Source organism: Aristolochia californica, unplaced genomic scaffold (assembly GCF_029961685.1).
Source record: "Aristolochia californica isolate CCGP_79_NKW_82.1479 unplaced genomic scaffold, dmAriCali1.0.hap1 SCAF_9, whole genome shotgun sequence".
Taxonomy (NCBI): domain Eukaryota; kingdom Viridiplantae; phylum Streptophyta; class Magnoliopsida; order Piperales; family Aristolochiaceae; genus Aristolochia; species Aristolochia californica.
Genome location: NW_027182290.1, coordinates 22,311,112 through 22,330,993, shown reverse-complemented (window position 1 = coordinate 22,330,993; position 19,882 = coordinate 22,311,112). Strand labels below are relative to the sequence as shown.

The 19,882-nt window shown below is 38.3% G+C and overlaps 2 protein-coding genes across 2 annotated transcripts; both read left to right on the top strand.

Annotated features, from left to right (window-relative positions):
* The first annotated feature begins 14,792 nt into the window (after nucleotides 1–14,792).
* On the top strand, nucleotides 14,793–15,128 carry LOC137940653 (protein LIM3-like). Its single transcript, XM_068785804.1, has one exon. The coding sequence runs from the start codon at nucleotides 14,793–14,795 to the stop codon at nucleotides 15,126–15,128; it is 336 nt and encodes a 111-aa protein (XP_068641905.1).
* A 3,247-nt stretch (nucleotides 15,129–18,375) lies between these two features.
* On the top strand, nucleotides 18,376–19,191 carry LOC137940652 (uncharacterized). Its single transcript, XM_068785803.1, has one exon. It carries the CDS (start codon nucleotides 18,376–18,378, stop codon nucleotides 19,189–19,191), a length of 816 nt encoding a protein of 271 aa, XP_068641904.1.
* The last annotated feature ends 691 nt before the right edge of the window (nucleotides 19,192–19,882 follow it).

The following is a 19,882-nucleotide window of genomic DNA, read 5'->3' as shown; positions in this document are numbered from 1 at the left end:
ATCCTCCTCCAACTCCTTTTCTCCCTCCGGTCAACGACAGACAAGTTATCCTTTCTCCAACCTATGTGTTGTGTGCCTGACTTCTTACTGACCACTGGGAGATTCTAGTCCAGTGGACTGATACAGAACCACCACCAGCTACTTGGGAATGCTTGGAAAACTTCAGGCAAGTCTACCCTAATTTCGAGCTTGAGGACAATCTCTTTCTCCAAGGGGGGAAAATATTGTGGACTCAATAGCAGGCTGAGTCATTCAGAGGCGTCGTGGCTGAGTCATTGAGTTATTTACTTTTATTTCAATTTATTATCAAGTGTAGCTGCAATGGCATAACTGTGATTTCTTCCTCATGAACTCTTGTATTCATGAGCCCTACTTTAAAGGGAAAGGAAATGAGAAAGGGAAGACTTGAATTCTCAAAAACCAGGATCGACGTTCTCCTCTAATGAACCCGGGGATCGGAGTTCTTTTCTAATGAACCCATGGATCGACGTTCTCTTGAAATGAAACCAAGGTACTCTTTCTCTTAAATGAATTTGGATTCTCATCTTTCATCATTGGGCGCCCAAAAAAATTAGACAAAGCCCCAATCGCACCATCCACTATGGATCCCTCTTCTTAGCGCTGTGTTACATGATCTATGACTCGGGACCATAACACTTCCTACGTGAGAATTGTATCCCAAACATCATTAAAGATCAACTTCCCATTGCCTACAGAGTTGCCTGACGCAACCCTGGTAGGCTCCCAAAGATTTGGTAGAGATACCAAAAGAATTAAAGCACGAACCTCATCATCAAATTTAATTTGAATGGAGGTCAATTGATTGAAAAATTTTCTAAACTCATTTAAATACGATGCCACTGATGTATTTTTTGTCATCTTTAAATTGACGAGTTTTTTTATGAGATGTACCATATTATTTTCAGAAGGCTTCTTATACACGTCGGATAGAATCTTCATCATCCCCATTGTGGTTTTTTCAGACGCCATGTTGTGAGAAATGTTATTTGACAGTGTTAACCGGACTACTCCTAACACCTTTCTATTGAGGAGATTCCACTCATCATCTTTCATACCTTCTGGTTCCATATCTAGAAGTGGTACATGGAACTTTTTACTGTACAGATAATCTTTGATCTGCATCCTCCAGAATGCAAAATCCATACTATCGAACTTGTGGATTCCAAGTGCCGATCCTTCTTCGCCAGCCATTGCTTTCAATCACAAACCAAAGCTCTGATACTACTTGTTAGGAATTAAATGCCCTAATTACAAACTAATGAGAGCAATAATAATAATCGCGGAAGAAGGAAAAAGCAAGCAAGAGAACAAAACAAGATTTATATAGGTTTGCCTCAAGATGAGACTACGTCTTGTCTTCCGCTGCTACACTAATCCATTATGAAGATGAAATAATTTACAAGAGAAAGCGCACACACTTATAGGTGGTTTTTCTCTAGCCTCTTCGTGCCCGCCAATTGATGACCTTACTCCGGGCGATAAAACCCTAACAACGCCACCCCCTTCCACAATATATAAAGAGAAACTTAGGGCAACCAGATTATAAGTATGAAATCCCCAAACTACCTTTAATGAAAATATGGGCAATATATCGTGGACCTGGTAGGGGTTCCATTCCCTGCCCACCTTCCAATTCCCACAGTGACCTAACCGCAAAGGTTAATCCACATACTGACTTAGCATAGGGCGTTGATTAAGCTCCAAAACCTAACATTATGCATGAACTTAAATAGGAATAAATCCTCGACATGCTGGCCCATGCAATCTAGAAAGATTCTCGTAACATTTTTAATCAAGAAATAATTTTCAAAGGCAAAATATGATCAAATCAAATCACCAAATCTCACTTAAAATCAGGCCAAATTCCAAATGAGGAAACTTTCCTTCTTAAATGCATATAAAAAATCTCAGCCTTTTGACTTTCCTTTAACTCTTGACTATTTACGGAATGAAATCTCAGAATATAATCCAAATTAGAAGTAGCTAAATGCTACTGAATTCCGCAACTTTAAAATGAAAAAAAAAATCCTCCATTCCTTGCGTCAACCAAGAAATCGTCAATAGAGGAAAGCCACACAAAACAGCCAAGAGAAGAAGTCTTCTAGGGGCTGTTCAACGAATTTTAATCATGGTATTAAGCACAATAAATCATGATTTTAGTAGATAATCAACTAGGCTTTATTCAAATTATCTTTCAAGGATCAAGTACAACTTTAAGATATAAAAAACTGCTCCTTAGCCAAAACTTGCTTGAATGAGAGGAAAGTGAATAAAAAAACCTTATGTTAATTCAGTCAAAGTGGCAACACTTAATATTAATGAAAATAAGAAGAAAATACTCATTTTATAACCTTCTTTACGAGATTAATCATCAATAATCATCTAAAAAAAAGTCGAAGAGTACTTATTTTGAATGACCATGAGTAGTTCAACTTTGCTTCAATCGAAACTTCATAAACTTGTTTAATTAACACCTTAATCGAGGGACTTGGCATCCTGAAACCATTTTTCTGATACCATGTAGAATTTAGGATTTCATAGTGGGAAGCCTCGATGAATTTAGTGGATAAAGAGAGGAGGAATAAGACGAGAATAAAGGAAGAAGAAAGAAGAAGAGAGCAACAAGAGAGGGACAACTAGTAGAGAAAGAGAAAGAGAAAGAGAGAACTCATGGGATAGGAGAAAATAGGTTAGGGATGTGAGTGAGAAAGGTAGAGGCTTGATGCTCTTCCCCATGGTTTGAGGCTCCTATTTATATTTGTGGAATGATGTTTACAATGACTACAATACCCTTAGGGTGACATGCTTTAAGAAAGAAAAGACATAAGTGGACAGACATCAACTTACATAATTACACCCTTATGCCATCCTTACGGAATTCATCCTTATTTACTTCTTTGCCACCCCGAGATGTGGGTGAGATCTTCCTTTATTTACCAGCTAGGCCACCCCTTCAGGTGGTGCCTTCTAACTGTGGCAAACCAGGGCATAGAAGGAACGAATACCCAAACTTAGAATGAAGAATCCCATCCTCAAGCAAAGATCCTAAACATAGAAAGAAGAAAGTCTTGACCTCAGCTTGGGATGCTATGGAAGTTGAGTCAAGCCACTCCGAGGAAGAAGAGAGCGATGTTGGACTCATATGAAGATGATGATGAGTCTAAAACTTTGAAAGATGTAACTGACTCGGACTATGAAAATGAGCTTCAATTAGTTTTGAAAAAAGCAATTCATACTCTACATATATATATAAGAAAAAAATGCAATGCTCCAAGACATTAGATTTCAAAGCTCAAATAGGAGCTTAGTGCCTTGAAGGAAGCAAATGATATAACAAGCTATCATGTGATATACTTGCATTTTAAAAGAAGAGCATAGATATAACAAGAAGTCAAAGTGTTGGCCCATGTATCTGAGAGAGGGGGGGTTAGGGGGGGGGGGGAGGGTGGGATGAATTAATTGAGAAGTTCAAATTAAAACTATAACTTAGGCGTGTAATGGAAAACATGAAATATAACAAATTTGGTGGAAGATATGGTGGACTGCCATTTTATATGGGAATATCCTATATACCATTTCCAGCAAGCTAGGAGTTTATAATGTTCTCTCTCCCCTAGCTTGAGTAAGAGTGTTGAAAGATGGGCCGAAGCCCACATGACCAAGGAAGGCCCACACATCCAAGTTTGTTAGAATATGTGCTCAAGCCCATAAGACGAAGGAAGACCCACACATCAGAGTGTGTGGAAGATGGGCTCATGCCCCCAGACCAAGGAGAAGACCCACATAGTGGTGGCATGAAGGTAAATAAAGAGTCATCTCCTAAAGATGGCACTAATGTAATTAGTTTATCATTTATGTCTCTTATTTACTCTTACTAGGGGTGAAGGGTATTCTTGTAATATTAGTACTTTTGATATCGATAAGTACAACTTAAGGGGGAGGGTTTGAAAAAAGTCCATTACCCTAATCTTCCTCCTCTTATCTCCAAATTTGTCACTCTTCTTCTTCGCTTCCTAAACCTTCTTTCCACAACTCTCCTTCTTCTTCTCACCGCTTAATCCTCTTCTACTTTCATTATACATCATGGAATATTAACTTTCAATATGGTATATGAGCGGGTAATGATCTAAGATAAAAAAGGAAAAGAAGACAGAGAAGAACAAGGAAAAGAAAAATTAAAAAAAGAGGAGTTTCTCAATTTCAATATTTGATTAGATGTACTCTCTTGCATTATTTTTTATATATCAACATATATACCGTTGGAAAGATATTTGAGGTCTAGTTTCCAACTCAAAAAGAATCTTTGAAATCATATATTTTTAGAAAGAGAAATTGACATCTAAAGTAGAAAAGGTAAAGCAATAGAAAAGTTTCGTGCTGCAGTTGAAAGCTTCAACTTTCGAGATGTTTTATGCCATCAAGAAGGAGACTTTATATGGATAATTATATATCAAAAGAAATATTTGTAAGTAAATTTTATTACATATTCAACAAATTCTCATTCTGAGTTTTTTAGATGGAGATGTCAATCTCGGAAGAGTCAATGGTAATGCTGGCCAAAGAAGAAAGAGTACTTAGTTCTACCAAAATACAGAGTCCAAAATCTATCAGATTATTTATCTGAATATAAGTATATTTTATTAAGTAAATTTATACTTTATTGAAATTTATTTAAGTCTAGTTTCATAAGGATAAAATATCATGTCAATCTGATCTATATTTAAGGAGATATTCTCATTGGAAGAATCAAAAGTCATGCTAGTATACTGTTGCATGTGAAGATCCAGATTTAAGCCTAATTTTTTTCTTAACTTTTTGAGTTGCTGTTATTGATCAAAAATACCATGAAAGTATCTCATGATCTACCCTTGTAAAATTTATTTTTTTAACTAACAATATCTGGAAATTTTTTTGAGAAGATCATCTTATTTTAAGAATTTTTCCTTGATTTATTTGTCAAAGATTGCCTTGCCTAAAGATTTCAAGAAAAAAAGGTAAGGAAAGGTGTCTTCTTTAATTGATAATTTGGCACCAATTGAAGGAGGAAACTACCTTATTTAGAAAAAAATAGCAGCCACGAATTTTGTGGGAATTTTTTGTATTTTGAAAGATTACAAAGAATTTGATTTGGTATCTTTGCCTAAAACATTATGGCAAGAAAATATTGAAATATTTGGCTCAGCTTGACGTACATGATTTACAATATTCGAGCTAGTGAAATTGTTGATACTAGCCTTCTTTTACTTGATCATACCATAGGTAAATTAGCACTTGAGCTTGCAAAATATTTGTTGACTTCAAGTTGGGATCATTGATATTATCTTTCAGCTTGAGGGGGAGAATAGAAGGAGAAGGATAAAAGATGAGCACATTGGAGATTTTTTGATTTATTGACTATCGAACAACACTTGGTTGAACTTATTATTGGTAGTCTATTACTAAGCTTGACTCCCTCACTCACTGTCAAAGCTACTATCTGCTATCAGCTACCGTCTTGACTCCAACTTGATTATTACCCTCGATTATTACCTTGGATTATCCTCAGCTTGTTACTTATTTCATAGCTTCTCTAATCAAGGATGAACTGGTCATAGACTATCTTATGTGTCCTTATTGCTCTCAAGGAATTTTACTACCTATTGGTTATCCGCTGCTATATAACTGCATATTTGGTACGTGTTATTTGGGCATTGTCTCATTACCAATACTGCTATTATGTCTCTTTGACTAAGACATTATTATTGAAGGACTCCTAGGTTGCTAACTATTGTCAACATTGGTTATTTTGATGAAGAAGAAAGAAAATGGTGGCACCAATATTATCTTCTGGTGATTACCCTTTACTCCTTGTATTTGGCCTTTTTACTCCTACCATTTGAGAGTCAGTGCCCTACGTTGGTACAACGTGATGAAAGAGTTTATTACTACACTTTTGAGCAATGCCTATAAACGCACTACCTATAGAGGATATGAGTGTGTCCAATGTTAGGAATTAAACACCCTAATTCCAAACTAATGAGAGCAATAATAATAATAATCGCAAAAAAAGGAAAATGCAAGCATGAGAACAAGAAAACAAGATTTATACTGGTTCGCATCAAAGTGAGACTACATCCTATCTTCTGCTCCTACAGTGATCAACTATGAAGATGAAATAATTTCCAAGAGAGATCGCACACACTTATAGGTGTTTTCTCTAACCTCTCTCAGGCTGCAACTCCAACTTCTTCTCGGTGATAATAAAACCTTAACAACGGTGCACCCAAATATAAAGGAAAAATTAGGCAACCGGATTACAAGTGTGAAATCCCCAAACTACCCTTAGTGAGTAGTCAATATATCATGAACTGCAACTGAGTGTAAGGTGTTAATTAGGCTCCACAACTTAAACAATCTCCCACTAGGATACTAATCCATCATTAATATCTCTTCTACAACGACGACAACTTCTCAATCCTTAGAGAGAAGTCCAACTGAAGTTGCACACGACATTAGTTTCTCAATTGTTATGGTCTTTGTCAACATATCAGCTGGATTCTGACTCCCTTGAGTCTTATCAAGTGCTAATACTCCATCCTCAAGAGCCAATCTAATGAAGTGGGAACACACTTGTATGTGCTTTATTCTGGCATGATAAACAAGGTTCTTTGCTAAATGAATAACACTCTGACTGTCACAATACAACACATTCTTCGCATGCTTGAGACCTAATTCTTCCCAAAAAGACTGGAACCATACCATCTCTTTGATGGCTTCGACCACAATGACATATTCTGTCTCAGTAGTGGAAAGAGCAACCATCTTCTACAACTTAGAGACCTAGCTAATTGTTATAGCACCCAATGTGTATACATATCCAGTGGTACTCTTCCTGCCATCAATGTATCCTGCCATGTCAGTATCTACATAACCTTGTAATCCCAAGTCTAACTTTCTAAAACATAAGGTTGAGTCTACAGTGCCTATCAAATACCTGAGAATCCACTTCACTGCTTCCAAATGTTGTTTACCTAGATTAATCCACAACTCCCACTACATGAGATATGTCTATTCTAGTGTACACCATGGCATACATGCGACTACCAATAGTAGAAGTTTAAGGCACTTGCTCTTGCTCTGTAGAAGGTGACTACTCCTTAGAAAGCCTAAAGTGAAGCCAAAGGAGTACTCACTGGTTTTGCATCACTCGATGTGACCAAGTTCCTCCAAACAAGGGTACAATACCCTGACGTAGATTTTCAAACATCAGGTGATCCAGCCCAATCTGCATCTGAGAAGCCTTCTATATTGAAGTGATCATGTTTATATAGCAATCCTCTTCTTGGAGCACCTTTTAAGTATCGTAGTATTCTCTCCAACGCTTGCCAGTGAGTAATTTGTGGTTTGTGCATGAATTGACTTACCACACTCACAACATATGATATATCTGACCTGGTTACAGTGAGATAGATCAATTTTCCCATAAGTCTTTGAAATTTGCCAGTGTCAATATCTTCTCCAGTTGTGGCACACAGTTTTTCATTTGCATCCACAGGTGTATCAACTGGTCTATAGCCCTTCATTCCTATTTCTTCAAGAAGATCTAATACATATTTTATTTTTGACAATACTATTCCATGATTTGATTGAAGGACTTCTATACCTAAAAAATATTTGTGCTTATCCAAATCTTTAGTCTTGAACTCTTTACATATCACGTTCTTCATTTCTTGTATACTATGAACATCATTCCTAGTCAAGATAATATCATCAACATACATAGCCAATAATATCTTCCCTTTGATTGTATCTTTAACATATACTGAGTGATCAACCAAGCACCTATGAAAGCCAAATCGTAGAAGCGCTTGACTGAATTTATCAAACTAGGGCTGAGGGGTTTGTTTAAGCCCATATAAAGATTTCTTTAACCGGCATACAAACTCCCCCTCAACCACATATCCTGCTGGTTGGACCATATAAATTTCTTCCCATATATCATCATTTAAAAATGCATTTTTACATCGAGCTAATATACTGGCTAGGATGAGTTAGCAGCAATAGAGAGGATGATATGTACCAAGTTCAGTTTTGCAACCGTCTCTCTTCATAATCTATCCCATAGCACTGAGTATAATATTTTGCAACCAGGCATGCTTTAAGGCGAGCAACTGACCCATCTAGGTTGTGTTTCACTGAAAAACCCATATGCAACCAACCGGTCTTTTCCCTTTGGGGAGTGATACCAATGTCCATGTTTTATTTTAATATAATGCATGCATTTCTTCATCCATAACCATCTTCCATCCTGGATGCTTTAGGGCCTCCTGATAGGATTGTTGTATTGAAATAGACGAAAGAGAAGTAAGAAATTGAACACACTTTGAAGATAAGTGATGAGAAGGTGGCTATGGGCCGAGTATCAAATTCAGGCCCAAACTTAGGAGGAGGAGAAAGACTTACCTCAGGTGGATCAGACAACTCCACAAGTGAGGGGACGACTAGTGTTTCAGGGGGTTGAGTAATATCTTCATTAAATGGCACAAACGGGCATGGAGTGGTAGGAGGAAATGTAAACCATGGAGGAGTCTCATGTGAGGAGTAGAAAGAAGTGTCTTCAAATAAAGTCACATCCTGAGATACCATCAACCTCCGAAGTGTAGGATTATAACAAATATATCTTTTTTGAGTTCGAGAATACCCCAAAAAATGCATCTCAGAGACCGAGGATCAAATTTACTTTTATGTGGTGAAGTATCATGAACAAAACATGTGCATCCAAATACTTTAAGACGAAGAGAAAATTGGATCTACACCATGAAACAAAACATAATACAGACTTTGATTTCTAAGTACTGATGACTATAACCTTTTGATGAGAAATTAGGTTGTAAGAATAGCATGAGGCCAATAAAAGTAGGGTACCTTCACGGAGTAGAGGGGGCCTCGAGCTACTTCAAGGAGGTAATGATTCTTTCTTTCAGCAACACCTTTTTATTGAGGGGTATAGGCACATGATGTTTGATGAAGAAGTCCATTACCCTCACAAAACGATTTAACTCATTAGACAAATATTCCTTAGCATTATCGGATCTAAGGATTTGAATTTTTTTCCAAATTATGTTAGATCCATTGCATGAAAGTTTTTAAAAATAGAAAGAAATTATGATCATTCTTTAAACAAAAACAACCAAGTCACTTGGGTAAAATCGTCCACAAAAGTAACAAAATATTGAACCAGAAAAATGTTAGAGACCTTTAAAGGGCCATACATCAGAATGTATTAATGCAAAAGGAACAGTACTAGTAGTTGTAAGACGAGGAGAATATGTACTCCTAACATGCTTACTTAACTGACATGTCTCACAATTGAAATTAGACAAATATTTAAGAGATGGAACTAAAGAACGAAGTGACAAGGTAGATGGATGACCTAGCCGGTTGTGCCACAGTTGAGCCTCGGATGTAGTGGATGAAATAACAACTATTGGTGGAAGAGTAAAATAGAATAAACCCCCTTTTTCATGGCCGCCACCAATCACCTGTTTTGTAGTTAGATTATGAAATATTTACGAAGATGGTGAGAAGGTGATAGAATAATTCAATTGTTTGGTTAATTGACTACCAGAGAGAAAATTTAACAAAAATTGAGGAACAAATAACACATCTTGGAGAAGAATAGAAGCGATAAGAGAGGAGGAACCTTTGACAAGCACCTTGGTTTGGGAACCATTAGCAATAGTGACAAATTTATGAGGAAGACATGGAAACAATGAATGAAGCATGTGTTTGTTACCTGACAAGTGTTCGGATTCCCCAGAGTCAATGATCCAAGAGTAAGGGGTTGAAGCAGAAGAAAGCATACCTGAGGCAATAGTAGTGGCAGTAGTAGGGCCTGGTGGAGTTGAAGATTGATCCAACAAGGAATTCAGCTTCTGAGTTGCAGCATAGTCTTCCGCAGAAATAGTCACATTCCCGGAATGAGAATCAGCCCTATTCTCCTTTTTTTCAACATTAACTGAAGTTGGATTGGTTGTCCCCAATCAGGCTTGCCATGGAGTTTCCAGCATGAATGCACAAGGTGGTTTTAACCACCACATTAAATGCACAATTGAGACTCAATGCAGGAATGGGTCGGACCACCTCTATTGTGACATCCTCTTGTATTTCTACAGTGTCCTCGAAATGGGGATGATGTATCCCAATTACCAGAGAACATAGCAGATGGAGCATCAATCGGAGAAGGAGGAGATGGATGAGGAATATGTAACAACATAGCACTGATGTCATCAAAAGAGGGAAGAGTAGAGGAACTAAGAAGCTGAGTCTTAGAAGCCTCTAGATACGGCTTAATATTGGTAAAGCAAATAGCCGCTACCAAAACCTCACGTTATTTTTCTTGAACATCAATGTCAATAGAGTAAGGTTGAGCAATTTTCCATTTATGGAGAAGGCCACGAAATCGGGCCGGAAACTCATGAATATTATCTCCTTGTTTGGTAGCCAGCATACTTTGGAAAATATCATATACTCTTTGCAAGGACGCGGCACTAGAATAGAGCTTAGCACATGTGTCCCAAATATCCTTGGAAGTTTCCAAGTGGACCACATTATTAGCAACACGCTCTTCCATACTATTAATAAGCCAACTGATAACCATGTTATCATTTGTTTGACCCATTTACGGTAGACTTCATCTTCTTCATCAACCAGGGGAGGGATTTTGATAACATGACTAAGAAGGTCACGAGTAATGAGAACTCTTCGTACCGATTGTGACCAACTGAGGTAATTGGAAAGACCTCTTAGTAGAATTGTAGTAATTTAGAGTATGTCACTCTTATTACTCATAAGTCCACTCTCCATGTTGATGCAAATCAACTAGTGAGGTCAATTGTCAAAGGGGCTCAAATAAAAATTACACAATATAATTTGAAGCACCTGTACACCAAATTAGCCACCAAAAATAAGTAGAGATTATTTTCACAAGAACAACCACCAAATCATGGGAAAATTGGTGCTTTTGTCAAGTGATAACAAGAACCAGCCACTACTCAACTTCATTTATATTTATAAAAAAATAGAGAGAAGAGAATAGATGAAACTCTAATCCTTAATCCAAACTCAACCAAAAAATCGAGAGCAACTTTAGACAAGGCCTTTCTTGGAAAACCGAGAGCAATTTCTTGGCAAAATATATTCCAACTCATGGGAATACTTCAACATAAAAAAAAAAAAAGATTCAATTGTTGAAGTTCAAACGCAAAAATAATAGGGATAAGTGAGTGTTGGAATTTCATCAAACATATAACAATCATCCAACAACATAACACACTCCCATGAGTAACATTAGATTATAGAATTGACATCAACATATGATGGAATCCCATATCAACAATGTTTGATTCCCGTTACATAATGGTTACTGAATCCAAATAACAAATAGAAAAAAAAAACTTTGATCAATCATGCAATTTTGCTACAAGATGATCAAGACTACAATATCCTTTTAGTCATACAAGATAGATCTTCACAATGTTTATGAAGATGATATTGCCTTGACGTGAATCAAGAATTCAAGAAAAAGGGAAAAAAATGAAACTGTAAAGGGAGAATATGAAGAAAAAAAACCTAGATTTTACCTATCTCTTCATGGTAGAACTCCTTTGATACACAACTTATGGAATGGATGACATAACTACTTCAATAGGGATCCTAACCTCCAAGTTCTGATACCATGTAGAAGTTAGGGCCCCACGAGAATGACTCTAGGTTAACATGGAAGAAGAAGGAGAGAAGAGAGAGAAAGGAGAAGGACATTAGAGAAGAGAGTTTGGATTAAGGGAAGGAGAGTGAGGAGATGGTGGCTGGACTTTTTCTCAAAGAGAGGAGAAGGCTTGAATGCCTTACCTCTTAGCTAATGCTTTTATTTATAGTATTACAAAGCCCTTAGGGTTACAACTCAATAGATTAAAAAAATACTAAGACAATGTATTTACATCTTCATGCCATCCTTATGGAACACACCATAAATAACCACTTTGCCACTCATTTGATGTGTGAGCTTCTAGCTTTGAGCTTTTGGGCTTGAGCCCATCTTCCAACAGAGAAGAAGGCTCTCGGGTAGAGAGAAGAGGAGAAGAGAAACCAAAATGTGTGTCAAGCAAAGAGAGAGATTTACTCAAGAATGAATTTTAGAACTTGATTAATTTTGAGTTAAAAGACCTCTATTTATAGTAGAGGAAGTGATAGAGTCCTTATACGATTAAACTTTAAGTCTCCTAATTACATTCCAACTCTAACTCTCTAAGATAAGCCTATCATGAAAAGATAACACAATCTACTAGAGGTCTAATATAACTTGAACTCTAACTCTTCTTTAATCACGTGAAACAAGATAGAAACCACCTCATGATCTTATCTTTGTGGGTCCCACATGATCTTCCAGCTCATGTTGATAAATATACAAGCTTGTGGTATCTTTGTGGGTCCCACTTGATCTTCAAATCTTATATTTAATTCCAGCACATGTTCCTTATCTCTTAGCTAGAGCCACTTTGTATGAGGACTCTTGTTGACACTCTCGAGCTCATGGTGGGTCCCACCAGCTTGTGTAGCCATGGAGGGTCCCACATTGTAACACTCAAGAAAGAATTTTAGAAATTGATTAATTCCGAGTTACAACACCTCTATTTATAGTAGAGGAAGTAATAGAGTCCTTATACAGTTAAACTTTAAGTCTCCTAATTATATTCCAACTCTAACTATCTAAAATAAGCCTATCATGAAAAGATAACACAATCTACTAGAGGTCTAATATCTCTTGAACGCTAACTCTTCTTTAATCATGTGGACAAAAGAGAGGAGGTTTGCTCATGGTCTTATCTTCGTGGGTCCCACCTGATCTTCCAGCTCATGTTGATAAGGTTACCAACTTGTGGTATCTTTGTGGGTCCCACTTGATCTTCAAATCTTTTAACTTATTCCAGTATGTGCTTTTTATCTTGTAACTCGTGCCAGCCTGAGTGAGGACTCTTCTTGGTATCCCACATCCTCATGGTGGGTCCCACCAGCTCGTGCAACCATGGTGGGTCCCACATTGTAACAATGCCTCTCTCCCCCTCCAAGATCTAAGAATCCCCGTCGCATTCTTCACAGTACAGATCTGATCATCTTCGACACTAAGGCTCATTAGAGGTATCTGAAGTCCCAAAAAATGAGAAAAACTTCATCGAACTCAAACCCACACAACGAACTCCGTCCTCCATGGTCTCAAAGGAGATGTTAGGTGTGAGGGGAGAGACCACCTCTCCAAGGACACATGAGATAGGCTTGCGAAAGTTTCCCGGTGAGAATGCCATTGCCGACGCTGGTGCTAGAGAAAATGGCGAGGGTGGAACCAGAGCCAAGAAGAGAGCGTCGGGAGAAGAGCGTGTCTATGATAGGAAGACAACATCGTTGCAAGAAAAATTAGGTCGACCAAGGTCGGCTCGATATTTTTCTAGGTAGTAGTTTTCTAGCATCTCGTGGTTGGAAATCCTTACCTTCAATTTTCCAGGTAAGGATTTCCAGGTAGATATGCATTTCCTGGAAAAGTGGAGCAGTAATGAATCCAAGAAATGCATTTGTACTTGGACAGGCTTTTCTTGATTTTTCTAGAAAGGGCACTAATAGGGTCTATAAGTTTAAGTGTCTATATATGAGACCTATTAGAAGGTGGGACCAACCCCACCATGCCCACACTAGGTGGCATGATGAGTCATCACACGAGGTGGAATCCTCATCATATGAGGTGGAAGATTTGGCAATCTTCATTGATTATTATAATTGATTGATCTTTCTTTGATTGATGTAATTTATCTAATCATGATTGATGTAATTAGGGATCCTAATACATTGAAGAGTTTTCCTAAATATGTAATACAAATTGTATAAATAGGGGGTCTTAGTTGAAGCCTTCAATTAAGCTCTTCTCTTCTCAAATTCGTGGAAGAAACTCTCCTAGCTTAAAGTCTCTCTTCTTCCTTTTCTCTTCTCTCCTCTCTACCTGAGCTATCTCTCTTTGCTATTTTCTTCTCTTCTCTCACTCTTATCTTGCTCGAGGTTTCAAGTGTTGGGTCCTAAATTCAATAAGACCATAGTTATATTGAGGGTTTGCCTATGAAATGACTCCACTTAGAAGTATATATTTCACGTAAGGCGTGATCTATGACTCTGTGTTAATGCTATATCTTTTGATTACTGTCCACGCATAAGGTGACAACTTCTTTTCAACAATGTAAGTATGCTCAACCCTGCAAACAATGGGGTTGGACTGGATTCAGATTAAATTCAGGCTACTTTTAATAAATAATTTTTTTCTTATGCATATATAAATCATCCTAGTAGTTTGAGTCGGAATTCGGCCAGATTTCTTATGACCAGATCTTATTCAAATTTCTTTTCAATTAGTCGGATTTGAATTCAGTTCAAGTCCATTTGTCAAGAATCAGGTTATTCGGATTTGGCTTTACGGTAGAGCCAGCTAAGATCCATGTAACAAGTTTAACTTGAGAAATGTCAGAGGGTCCTATCTTCACACGAGGAGACTGTCTTGAAGCCAACTCATGCTGAGATATAACTTGAGAAATGTCAGGTTCTCACTAGTAACCGTCATTTCTTCCCAAGTTTAGCTCCGAGACAGCAAGAATCTTGACAATAACGAGGAATTGCCACCAACTTCTTCCCTTGAATAAGAACAAACCACAGTCACTGCATTGGTTGCCAACAAAGAGAAGAAGAGAAGAAGGAGAATGGCATCCTTGAAGAGTCGCTATTTCCTCCTCCTGGCAGCTGCGGTCGTCGGAATCATGGTGTCTGAGAAACACATCTACGCCGAAGATTGCTCAGAAGATTTCAAAGCTCTAGCCCTGGCGTGCGCCAAGTTTGTGACAGTCCCAGGACCGAAGGTGCCACCATCGCCCGAATGTTGCAAAGTTATCCAAAGCTGCAACCTCCCTTGCGTATGCAGCCACGTAAACAAGGACATAGAGAAGTTCATCAGCGTGGAGAAGGTCGCCTTCGTAGCCAACTCGTGCAACCGCCCTTTACCTTCTGGCTCCAAATGTGGAAGTAAGAAACTGATTTAATTAATTTTTTCTGTTCAATCTGCAAAAACTGGGTCCGATCTGTTTGAAAGAGTTCTCTAAAACATTTCTGTGTTGATGACGACCATACCTGTAGGTCTTACTATTCCAATGGCATGAGTTAGATCGGGTGAAGGAAGGTGAAGCAGGGAATAAAAGGGCTGCATGTGGAGCTTTATGTCCCAAGCACTGGATTGTTGCTTCTCTGATCACATGAAATGAAATGATGTTATATTTGTTCCGTGATTTCAAATTGCAAGGGACGTATATAAATTTCAAATTTCATATTTTTCCAAATCCGAGTACCTCTTGGAGTCGTCTATTAAGAGATAGTAAACGTGGGAGCTGATGCCCTCCGATTATGAGAAATGGATAAATATAAGACGCATGTAAGTAGAGAAATGGGTCTTATCCATGTCTTCATATGATAATTTAAGGAGATTGTGTATATACCTACTAAGCAGATATAGGACCCATACGAATAGACCATTATGATTCTGTCTAGTCCTTGGATTCAGTATTTATACAACTATTCTTGCATATTATATTGTGATTCTGATTTGCATTTACAAGAAATTATTCTGATTCGTTCTCTCCTTATGATCGGAAAGGACCAGTCCAATGTTACTCTACCTATCAAATTCTTTATCAAGTAAAATAGAATATAAGTTGACTAAACTCACCTCCTTCCATCTACAACCACTAAATAGATATACTAAAATTAAACAACATAAATATATTTTTCATCTACACAAAGTTAAGAAATATGGTTGACTTCCCTCTTCCGAGCAGGTCCATTGCATGGATAACTCTATTTTTCATTTATAAGAAAATGATGAAAAATATACAAGGGTATACTTCATTTTCCAAGTGACTCTCGTAATTAATTCTCAGAGTACATAAGGAAAATAAAATATTCATCACTGAAAAAAATCCATTTTAGCATCCAACATCTTCCAAATAATCCCTTATAAAATTCATAAATTCACATTTTACATGTTTACATATACCCATTCATAGTTCAACACATTCATAAGTATAATATATGTAATAAAATAGATCTATTCAATCAAATCTATCTTAAACATCAATAATTTGATCAAAACCATTTCATCATAAAAAAGTCGATTTCTAAAGTACTCAAAATTGTCTAAAGTCAATTAGTTATCCATTTTCATTATAAACGAATTGCTCAACTACTCTAGCATAACTCTCAAGAAGAAAGTCATATGCTTTCGTCTTGGCACATTTTTCTATTTTTGAAATTTTCATTACATCATATACAACTCGCGTACTTGGTAGGTTTGAATGTTACCTAATGAAATGATAACTGCAAATCCATCAAGACTCTCCTTGATTGAATTCAGATCTTCATCTAGAACATAAAAAGCTTATCATTTTTTACGCTTCACCATACTAGTTCCTAGGATTTTTTACATCTTGAGTAGGAGAGTTTGCAGTATTTTCCAATTCTTTAGTACTATCTTTAAGGGAAGTAAAACTATCTCCCAAGTTTGATATGGTAAGCCCATTATCCCAATTCATTTGCCTCTCTCTGTAGTTGTACCATTAGACCCGGTTGCTTGATCTTTCCCAAAGAGAATATGTAAGTTATCATAGTTTGAAACAAGCTTATATCGATATTGTTTTACATCTAGTGGGCCTACACATTTACACAAAACATAAAAAACAAAATTTGTGAGCATGCTTTTATGTAACTATCCCATCCTTGAGAAGCTGCTTCAAACATCATCATTTGATAGATTAAAACCAAATCCAATACTAATTTTATGATGGAGTTCCTCAAGTATCGCAAAGTTCTTCTTCAACGTCTTCTGTCTATTTTTAATAAGCTGGACAGATATTGTCATGGAATCCATAGTAGGATGAGTTATCCAGAGGCAACGCGGGTGAGTTGGTGACTCAGTGGAACAACAATTACCATAGGATTATATGTTACTCTAATTCATAATTAGTTAGCATGTAAGCCACAAGGCATAGTTGTAAAAATAGCAACTTGAGCCCTTAGCGTGATTTGTTTTAAGGGAGCTCACAAAATGAAAGAGGCAAGAATGATTTTACCTTAACAGGATCGACATTCTCCTTGATGAAGCCAAAGTTCAAGTCTTCCTTTGATGAGCCTGACTTCGATCTCCACTCCCTTCTCCATCTACTCTCATTCATGGCAACATAGGTTGACCAGGCAAGTCAGCTCGGCCGGGTTCACCCCCTGCTCCCCTTGGCGATCCTTCCCTCCATCGAGTGATGAGGTCGATGGTAAAAAATGACAACACGTTTGTATTAGAGCAGGTAAATATGGGGGAGTCTTCAAGCCAGGAGGAATTGCTGGCAAAGTTCTCGGAAATGGTTTATGCCAGACAGGAAGAAACAGAGGGCCGCTTAGCAACACTGTTGGATAGACGACTCTCTCAAATGGTATCTCAACAGGTAGAAGAGGTCCCGGATCAGGTTTATTAGAGGCTTTCAAGACGGACACCCATTCCGAGAGAGGGGGACAGAGCACCTCGAATGGACAAGGCGCACCTCAAGTTGGACGCATAGAGCACCATGGATACGGGGGACATTTCAGTCCAGGAAGTGGGACGGCCCCAAGGTACACTAAACACGATTTTCCAATTTTTAATGGGGCAGACGACCCTTTAATTTGGTTATATTGTTGTGATTTTTTTTTTTTACAATCAACTAACAGCTGAAATAGACAAAGTTGGGTTGGCCGCATTCCACATGCTCGATGAAGCGTAACTGTGGGGGACATCAACTTGAATTGGAACATCCGGGTATTGATTGGGAGGAATTTAAGAAATTGTGCACCATATGGTTTGGCCCGCCGGCTCACAACCATCCGTTGGGTGATTTAGTGCTGTTACGAGAAACGGGTAGTGTAGCACAATACTAGAAGCAATTTCAAGAGAAATTAGCATGAGCAAACAAGGTAGTAGGGGTGGACCAGCTTGTCAATTTGTTCATGGCTGGCCTCACTGATTCCCTCCATTTGGAAGTGGAACTACTTCGGCCTACGGATTTGTTCAGAACAATGAATTTGGCTAGAGCTTTGGAAGCCAAATAGAAATTCCAAACTCGAAGACCAGTTTGGCAAGGGGGGAGGAATAGCCCGCCAATGCCTACCACAACAACACCATGGAGAAGTAATGCTGCTCACAACCCATCTCCAACACCCAAATCTCCTCCATCCACTCCAGCATTCATCCAGAAATTAAACAGGTCTAAAATGGAAGAACGTAGGTCGAAGGGGTTATGTTATAATTGTGATGAGCAGTACACATTAGGCCATCAGTGCAAGAAATTATTCTGGTTAGAACTGGAAGATGAGGAAGAAGCAAAAAATTCAGAAGTGGAACAACTCGAGGTCGAAGAGCCCACCATTTCTGTTCACGCGATCACCGGCCTCCAGTCCACCACCACAATGCAAGGCTCGGCCTTAGTCAATGATCAACCCCTTTTAAGTCTGGTGGACTCTGCCAGTACTCATAATTTTTTGAGTTTCACCGCTGCCAAGTATTTACAACTTCCAATTCAACCGCGGCCAGTAGCTTCAGTATCTGTTGCAAATGGGGAAAAGGTTCCAAGTTATTGGGTCAGCAGGGCAGTCATGTTTACTATTGATAATCATCACTTTTCAGCAGAATTTTTTATCATTCCACTTGCGGGATTCGATATGGTCTTGGGTGTTAAGTGGCTCCAAACTCTGGGGTCCATCTTGTGGGACTTTGCAGCCTTGACGATGAGCTTTGTAGTTGCCAACAATAAAGTTACATTACAGGGCCGTAAAACTGAGGGGCCAGTACATCTACATGGGCTGCAGCAACCCACCTCGGTGGACAACGATTTAGACAACCTGTTGGAGCACTTCCAAGACCACTTTCAGGAACCTATCACTCTACCGCCACTGCGACATTGTGATCATAGGATCAGTTTGAAGGTTGGATCTGAAGTGGTGGTTGTGCGACCATATAGGTACCCCTACCTCCAAAAGGATAAAATTGAACATCAATGCTATATCATGCTCAAACAGGGCCTCATCTGATCGAGTAAGTCCCCTTTCTCCTCCCCAGTTCTATTGGTAAAGAAACATGACAGTACTTGGCGGTTTTGCGTGGACTACCGGGAGTTAAATGCCAAGACCATTAAGGACAAGTTCCCTCTTCCTGTGGTGGATGAGTTATTAGACCAATTGCATGGGGCAAAATTTTTCACTAAGTTAGACTTTCACTCGTGGTATCCCCAAGCCAGAATGTACCCTCCAAATATTGAGAAGACCGCCTTCCGTACTCACCATGGTCACTTTGAGTTCATCATTATGTCTTTCGGTCTCTCCAACGCCCCTTCTACATGTCAGGCACTAATGAACGAGGTATTTCATGACTATCTACGAAAATTTGTTTTAGTATTCTTTGATGATATCTTGATTTACGGCAAGTCATGGACTCACCATTTAAGAGACATACAATTGGTGTTCCAACTTCTTTGAACACATCATTTATACTTAAAATGTTCCAAGTGCTCATTTGGTACAAATCAGGTGGCCTATTTGGGTCACGTTATTACAGCCACAGGGGTCACAGTAGATCCAGAGAAGATTGACGCCATTATACAATGGCCGTAACCGAGACATATTTCAGCATTGAGAGGATTTCCTGGCTTAGAAGGGTATTACAAAAAGTTCATCCAAAACTATGCTCCACTCGTTACTCCTTTATCCAACCTGCTCCGCCGCA

Bases quoted from the DNA above. Each gene is read 5' to 3' on its own strand.
- LOC137940653 (XM_068785804.1), top strand. From the start codon at position 14,793: ATGGCATCCTTGAAGAGTCGCTATTTCCTCCTCCTGGCAGCTGCGGTC.
- LOC137940652 (XM_068785803.1), top strand. From the start codon at position 18,376: ATGGAAGAACGTAGGTCGAAGGGGTTATGTTATAATTGTGATGAGCAG.